Genomic DNA, 8,095 nt, shown 5'->3' with positions numbered 1-8,095 from the left:
GTACTATTTAACATTTTAGACACATTCTAGACAGTTTATCAGCTAAAAAAAAGTTAATTTTGGGGTAAGTTACTTTTTAAGCAGATACAGATTAATTCCTACTCGCGAGCGCCCCCTCTGGTTGGGGAAACTTTTTTCAGGAATTCAAACTTTTTTAGAACACCGGTAGACGGCTCCATTACAGACGGACATGTGTGTTTGTTGTTCCAGCAGCAGCTCGGTCACACACTAATGTCATTAGTTTGTTATCATTACTGAGCTGCAGGACTACTTTTCCCCCCTTTTTTTCACATCATGTCGCCTGCCTGGATCTGTTACTATCTCGCTCTGAAGAACAGAGGAGTGTCAGAGGTGAGCTTGTTTCAACTGCTTTTTACAACGCGGTCTCATTTCCGGACCCAATAATTTTGCCAATATTTCAGTTAAAATACATAAGTAAAAATATTTATCCGAGTATAATACTACCCCCCAACTTTATGGATGATTTTATGGATTAAATTTTACGTATTCTACTCAATTTTTTTTGTCACATTGTTAGCTTTCATGTTGGTGCCCAAGCTACTACATTTATATATGGTGATATAGTGTTAGCACCCAAGCTAATAATGTTAGCTCTGATAAGGACAGAGGAAGCACAGTTAATGAATTAAATGATGTTAACAACGTATTTTAGACTCACATCAGTTTCCAGCAGGTTGTGCATGGACATCTCAGCCAGCTCTTTGGACTCATTGAACTTCTCCAGAGCCACCCTGATYTCCTCATCTGCGATTTTCCCTTGACGTTTCTTTTTATAATCATAGTCGAGGCGGCGACCTTCCAACTTCTTCAGTTGGTGCTAGAAGTTAAACACACAGGAGAAGGACAATGAGATTTACAAACACATAACAGTGCTCTGATGAGCACTTCCTCAACGCCTGACCTGACTGCGAAGTCGTCTGAGAGGTAAAGGCTGAATTGYTTGATTAAGCGCACCCGTGTCCAGCTGACTCGAGTGGGAGACTCGTGTGCACTTCTGGCTTCCCTCACATTGATAAGATAAAACTTCATTACCCTTCCTTAACCCTCTTTTCTCCCTACTTCTTAATCTTTGCCCATACCCTGCCAAAACCCTTAAGAAAAGTACCGCAAACAATGGTTTAGTCAAGACTTAAAGCCTGAAGAGTTTGTTGTTCCTGATAAAGTTGTYAAAATAATGATAATTAACCCGGACACGAGTTAATTGTTGTTGGTTTCAACTTTTGTAAAAAACCTAAATGTCCCTCAATGAGTTGTACATAAGTGATTCATTTTATTCTGTAAATAAATATAATTTATTTTAGATAAAACTAAGTTACTGAGTACACTCATTCACTGTGTGGTTTCCTCATAATTCCACAGAGAGGGTATTATTTCAAAAACAGAAGAACTCGTGATTTTCCTCATAACTTTAGTTATGAGAAGATGTAGATCTACCCCTACAAATTGTTCTCTACCTTTACATTTTATCTGTCAATAAGTGTGACTCAGTCATACACTGTCATAAGTGTAGAGTTAAAGTGTTTTAGTGGTTTTCAGTACCAGAGCTGCTGGAATAACAGCTGTGGAGATCACAGATCAAAGTGCCTGTGCGTGCACAAGTACACTAGATCTTTAATTCTACCTGAATGTCTTTGATGTCCTTGTCAGCAACTGCTTGGAGTGGGTCAATAAAGTTCTGCTTCACATCAATATCCAGCGCATCCTTGACTTCAGCCAGCCTCTTCATTGCATCTCCAACGTCTGTAAGAGCCCCACCTAAAGAAAACACAAACACAGACGAGTGAAACATCAAGCAGTGTGCTATTAAGCAGCAGATTAGGCAGTGAGGTGAGATTTTATTGCAAATCTATCAAAGAAAGAAACCCTATGGTTGTTGGGTAAGTATGTTTACCAGTGTGAGCAACTGTTTTCTGTGATGAACACAAGTTTCACTGTAATGTCAACTTCAGTCAGTAGTGAGATTTTCAAACTCCTCTGTAGTCTTTAAAGTGTCTGCCAGAATTTATTTGATCTTTTTAGTGAATGCGTAGCTGCGCTTTTGATGCCGTTGGTAAAACATTTTTAATAAAAACACAGACAAARCATCCTTATTCTATCCCAAGAGTTTAAAATTTAGATTCCCCTCCCTTTCTATAAATCATCTAACAATAATATTCAAAAAACAGATAAATTACAAATGTAACATAAAGCCCYTCTTATTTTCTCTGCAAATGCATTCCTATACTGAATTCCTTCAGTCATTCTGCTGACACTATTCTCCATATAACTTCTGAGTCTTCAGTCTTATTCTCTAATTAATCCTGCCATGCTCACCAAAGCCGGTGTCCTCGCCCATCTCCCGTCCATATTTAGTCATAGACTCTCCCAGCAGGCTCTCAGGCTGTGGATACCCRGGATTGCTCTCCTGCCCACGTATCTTGGACACTGTGTTGAGCATGTTAAGTCGAGCTCTCGTTGCAGGGTTGGGCTGGAGGTACTCTGACGTTTTATTCATGACCTCCAGTAAGGCTTTACTGGTGATGTCTGCTTTCTGGTGACACAGATTAACAGCCACTGAGACAATGTGACAAAAATTACAGCTGTCTTGTTTTTTATTTTTATTTTTTTATTATTATTATTTTTAATGAAAACATTGGAAATACCCTTTCAAGTAGCTTGAAGTCACTGTCCAGTTTGGTTCCCTCAGCACCTCCAACCCTCTCACTCATCATCTGTAAACATAACATCAATATTGCAACAACAAAAAAATTATTTTAACATTTCCAAAAACTATACTCTCATTCAGAAAAGAAAAGAAAAACTCAATGCAAGACATTTCGAAATTAGTATTAAAGATGTTTTGTTTTTTACTTCGATTCTCAAAATAAAACTAAAGCCCTTWCAAAGTTCACTTTTTATAAACTATTACAGAAACAATAAAAAATGTTGCCTTTTTGGTTCTATTATTAAAAACACTAACGTCAGTGGCCAAATAACACAACATAGTCTGACAAAATTGTACTTTTTTTTTTTTTACCTTTTTTTCAACTTTTCATGAGTAATTTGATACAATTATCACACTAACGCAGTGATAACCACAATCTCATTGTGACTATACAATTAATTTGATATCTGAGTGGTTTAGAAATGTTTATTAGATTAAGACAAAGTATTTATATTAAAAAAAAAACAGCAGTAGTTTTGGGTCAATTTAAAAGACCTTTGAAATACATGTCATTTTGTTTGGCTCCATGTGTTTATTTTAATATTTAGTGAAACAACAAAAGACTTTACACAAAGCCTCATAAAATATATACCTAAACACATTTTTTTTCTTTTGGCTAATAGAAGATCAAAGCAGGATTATGGAGTAAAAAAAACTAGTTTGAGACCACTGAGACTAAACACTGTATTCAAACTTTAAAACTGATTTACCACCATTTTCTGTTTTGTTTATATATTTCCTGGAACMGCCATTTACTTTGACGAGCCAGAGTTTCAGTCAGGGGACCATCATCCTGAATTCTGGATGCGGGACTGAGTTCTTCATWAGAAAGTCCTCTGAACTTGAAAACCGCTTTTCCTTTTCCATCTGGACCGCACATTACAGTTTCCTTCACTTCAACTACATCCATGGATTATTTTACTCTACAAAAATGCTTCTTTTCCACCCTCGATCATTTAGCTGGAAAGGCAAAGACTGTGTGTGGACGTCTTATTTGGGTCAACTCATTGCTACTRTCATCATCATCACACTGACACATAAAACCAGACAAATCAATCAGCCTCTCCGGTTTATATAACGCAGTGGCAGTGACTATTTCATACTGCAGAGCACTGTTTGCCAACCATGATGTTCAGGGCCAACTGTCCTATATGCTTTAGCCATTTCCCTCCAACATACCTGGTTAAAATGACTCAATAGCTCCTCAGCATRTCATCAGTTCTGCAGAGCCTTGTTAATGAGCCATTCATTTAAATCAGCTGGGTTTTAACCACAGAAACATCAGGCAGGACAGTCGGCCTTGAGGAGCAGTATTGGGAAACACTGATGCATGAAAAATGTTAACTTTGTTGTTGTTTTTTTTATCTGTTGCTCTTTTCTTATCTTCTGCAGGGACCACACACTAAAGATTTGACAAGTGTTTTGCACTGCATGCCATTCCTGACAAATYCTGTATTGCAGCAATGACCAACAAGCTAACGCAGCTCCTACAGCTGTATGGAAAATACAAACTACTCCGAACAATCAAAATATTCAAAGTAAATGACACAAAAAAAAAAAACACTTTGTACCAAAGGAGAAGTTGGCATCTGAACAAAGGAGGAAGTATAAAKTTTATTTAAATAAACTAGTTTCTGCATTATTTGTAATTGAATAAGATCAGTACATATAAATTACCAGTATACTTTTTCAGTTTTACCTGTATAGATTTATAAAAACACTTTCTATTGGATTTGTAAAAAAAAAGGTAATTTTAAACTAAAATGTTAAAATGTCTATATTTACATTAATATAGCTCAGAAGTACGGAAAGACATTTTTTTTAAATCAAGAACTTTAGAAATTTAAGAAATCAAGAAATCAAGCAGCTTATTCAGTACAAAGATTTCAATACAATTGTTTAAAACAATAGCAGCCAACAACCAGTAAAAACCTTAACAAACCTAACTATTGACCTTCTCACATTTACTAATGCACAAGTACGGGTCTCTGCAGTACATAGGGGAAGTTTCTTGGTGTGTGGGCGGAGTTTGTCTAAACTGTGATTGGTTGAATTGACTTGTCTTGTGGGGCAGGTTAAAAGATGAAGTAATGATATTAGTAAAATTATTGTGAATGTGAACATGTAAATACAATTTGACTGTCTATTTATAATTTAAAACAGAACAACGTCTCAAAGATTATTGTGCAACAATTTATTAATTTCCATTTTTATGCGACTGGCACCTTCCTGTCTCAAGTTATGACTAAAATCAATCTGCCTGGCACTTCTATAGCTTTGTAAAAGCCTATGTGAAATATACACCATTTRTGCACCAACTACTGAGTGTGTGTCTACTGGGAAAAATATCCTAATCAYAAAGAGATAAAGGGATTAGCATGGACACAGTTGGGAACAATCGGGCAGAAATGATGAGTCACTTTTATTTGGTGAGCACAWGCCTTTAAAAYGAASCAGCAAAAATGATGTGATAATAACATCTTTTAGGTAAAATGCAGTCATCATTTAAGTATGTTTTCCACTGTGTGACAGGTCAGACTGGCTTAATGACATGTTATTTTAAAMACAAAGCATCTACTACAGATAACTGACGATGCCACCCCTAAAACTACAAGTTCATTTGAGTAGCATACAGGCAAAACAAGAACCTGTTGAATAAAAAAAAAATGCTGTTATCAAAACACAGGCCATTTTGCAAGCCATTAAAACAAAAGGTATGTTTGTAGTGGCGGGGTTAACATTTAACCTCAAGACTCAAAACCTTGCAGCTTAAATTCCCTCTAATTAATACAAAACTGCTRGCTGAATAATAAAAAAAAAAAGACAAATCTGTCAAAGTAAGTAAGTGACTTAGCAAAATGGTCCTTCTATTTGCTTCAGTGTTTTGCATGACAAGCCAAGCCTCCAGATATACCAGTATCTGGTCTGGTATGAAAGACAACCTGTGCTTCAAGTTTACACACAGGTAATGTCAGCCACCGCCTTGTCATATTTGAAAATGCCAGAAATAGAAACGTCATACCTACAATCATAAACTAAAACCAGAAACTTGTGCTGCAGAAGGACCCATCAATTATTAAACACTGTTAGAAAAGATTAGAGACGAAGAGATAAAAACGTTTTTAAGTTCAAATGCAGCAGAAACATATATACATAACATCAGTGTAATCAAGTTATATATTGCCCAACTAAAATGATGTTTTCTGATTTAAAAAAATGAACATGGGTTTCATATAAACTCTGGTCTCATCCTTATAATTTAATTAATCAACAAAATAATACTTAATTAGTCCTGTATTGTTAAAGCAAAGCAAGACTAAAACTTAAACCAGACAGTTACAGACATTATCTTCATTAAATCCTCTTTGTCTGACTGAGACATCATAAAATACCACAAACAGATGGTCCTAATCATGTACTTGATGCTAATTAGGCTAATGTAGTAAAAAAAAAAAAAARGGGGGGGGGGGCGTTGAAGAAGAAGTAAACTGAAAACAAACCTCAACAACAAATCTGTGATTTTTGTTTAAATAGAGACATAAGCATCTGAACACACTGCAATATATTTAAAGCAAATAATCCATGTAAAAAAACAGCACTTCTTGAGTTGATTAACTCGAGCACTGCATTGCTAAAAGTGAGTAAAAAAAAAAGTCAAGAGATTAGCATTAGCTAATAAGAGATTGTTTACATTGTTAGTAAGAAACAACACACTTTACAATTTATAATTACAACATAAACTGTTGTATTCACGGAGATTAAATGTCGACCAACGCATAAAACGTGTATAAGTTAATATAACCACTTTAGTTGCATTTCACAGTTAACAGACCTAGCTTCAGGCTAGCACGATAAGCAACAAGCTACCTCGGCAATTACTGGTAACATGAAGAGCAACGTTTACCTGACTGGCTTTGTAAAACTGCTTCTTAAACCCAGCGACCGACATCTTACACGGTCAATGTTTCCACCTGCTCCTGGAAAAATCTKATATAAAATAACCCGACAACAACAAATAAAACACGGTACAAAACGAGACGAGSAACACGTCTTCAAACTTTTTGGGCTGTGGATATGAAAACTTGCTAGGCAACCGCAACTTCCTGACTTCGAACGGGAGCGGGGTTGCCAGATAAACAAAACACGAAATATTTTAGGACCGCTTTAAAACGACCGTAATTTCACGCAAAGTTTCGAATAAATTGTATTTATAAAAAAAAAACTATGTTTTAGTGAACATAAATTACGAAATAAAATGTGTTTTGTCTTTTAAAAACTATTTTTAGCTTACCATAAATCTATCGTATAAACAAGATATTTTTGTATATTTGGCAACACTGAATGGGCGCGTCCATCCAAATGATTTATTATTTTTACAGGATGCAGAGAACATCTTGCTGGGCTAGTTATATAAATTAATAAAATAAAAATAAAAATATATGGAAGAATTATTCAAATCTAATTTTGTATTTATAATATACAATATTTATTCAAATAAATTGTGTATTTTCTCCATACTAATAGTATTGACAACGATAGTTTTAAAGCAACAGCCACACAGTTTATTTTGATATTGAGATTTGCCAAGTTTTTATTAGAGAAATTGAGGGACTATGTATTGCTCAACTAAGTTTATTTGCTGCTTCATAAAAGTTAGAAAGGAACTATCAGACTAAATTCAGTCTTCACTTTGWTGCAGTCCCTTATCCTGAGCATTACATACGGACAGTGAGGGCTGATTTCCTTTTTAACAGGAAGAAACCTCCAGCAGAACTGGGCTCAGGACGAGCAGCTGTCTGCCTTGAATAGCTGAAGTCAGACTGGACAGGAAAAAGTCACAGACAAACACAGGATGACTGGTCCAGGTGTAGAATATATTGAAAACCAAAACAAATACAAGGTAATGGCAGCAATAGTTGTATGTGAAGAGTAGAGAGAGTAAAAACAGCAGCAGAGTAATGAAATGTGGTTTCTTTATTCCCCAGCAATCTAAGCCTATAGCATAAATAAGGAAACCCAATCCTAATAGGATTTATCAAGAAGGGAAGTCTTAAGCCTGGAGTGTCATCCTTACAGGCAGAAACTGAAGTTAGTTACACAAGAGAGGAGCCTGAAAATGGAAAGTTTTGCCCCCAGTTCTCCATTTAAGAACTTTAAGAACCRTAAGTAAACCTGAAGTCTGAGAGCGAAGTGTAAAGCTCTCTGTTAGGAAAATATGGAAAATGATTTCTAATCAAAGATGAAGCTTGGTTGTTCAGAACTTTGTTGCAAATAAAGACTAAACACTTACTCTCAGTTTTACAGTCAATGAAACAAAACCTGTAGTTACCTTACCTTATAACATTTTAATATTTTAGATATTAAAAACAA

General features: G+C 35.6%; 1 protein-coding gene across 2 annotated transcripts in view; it reads right to left on the bottom strand.

Annotated features, from left to right (window-relative positions):
* The window catches only part of LOC106526360 (endophilin-A2), a 12,331-nt gene extending 5,560 nt beyond the window's left edge, over positions 1-6,771 (bottom strand). Inside the window, exons 1-5 of one of the 2 annotated variants that reach the window (XM_014020955.1) lie at positions 6,630-6,771; positions 2,664-2,732; positions 2,335-2,551; positions 1,643-1,776; positions 680-838 (exon numbers count right to left, since the gene is read on the bottom strand). In XM_014020955.1, coding sequence (XP_013876409.1) covers positions 680-838; positions 1,643-1,776; positions 2,335-2,551; positions 2,664-2,732; positions 6,630-6,674 — 624 coding nt within the window. In that variant the 5' untranslated portion in view covers positions 6,675-6,771. The remainder of the gene's footprint in view (positions 1-679; positions 839-1,642; positions 1,777-2,334; positions 2,552-2,663; positions 2,733-6,629) is intronic. The other variant, XM_014020963.1, reaches the window with a different exon arrangement.
* Positions 6,772-8,095: the final 1,324 nt, after the last annotated feature.

This window comes from Austrofundulus limnaeus, unplaced genomic scaffold (assembly GCF_001266775.1).
Source record: "Austrofundulus limnaeus strain Quisiro unplaced genomic scaffold, Austrofundulus_limnaeus-1.0 Scaffold3, whole genome shotgun sequence".
Lineage (NCBI taxonomy): Eukaryota > Metazoa > Chordata > Actinopteri > Cyprinodontiformes > Rivulidae > Austrofundulus > Austrofundulus limnaeus.
Note: the sequence above shows the minus strand (reverse complement) of the source record. Positions and strands in the feature narration are given on the sequence as shown.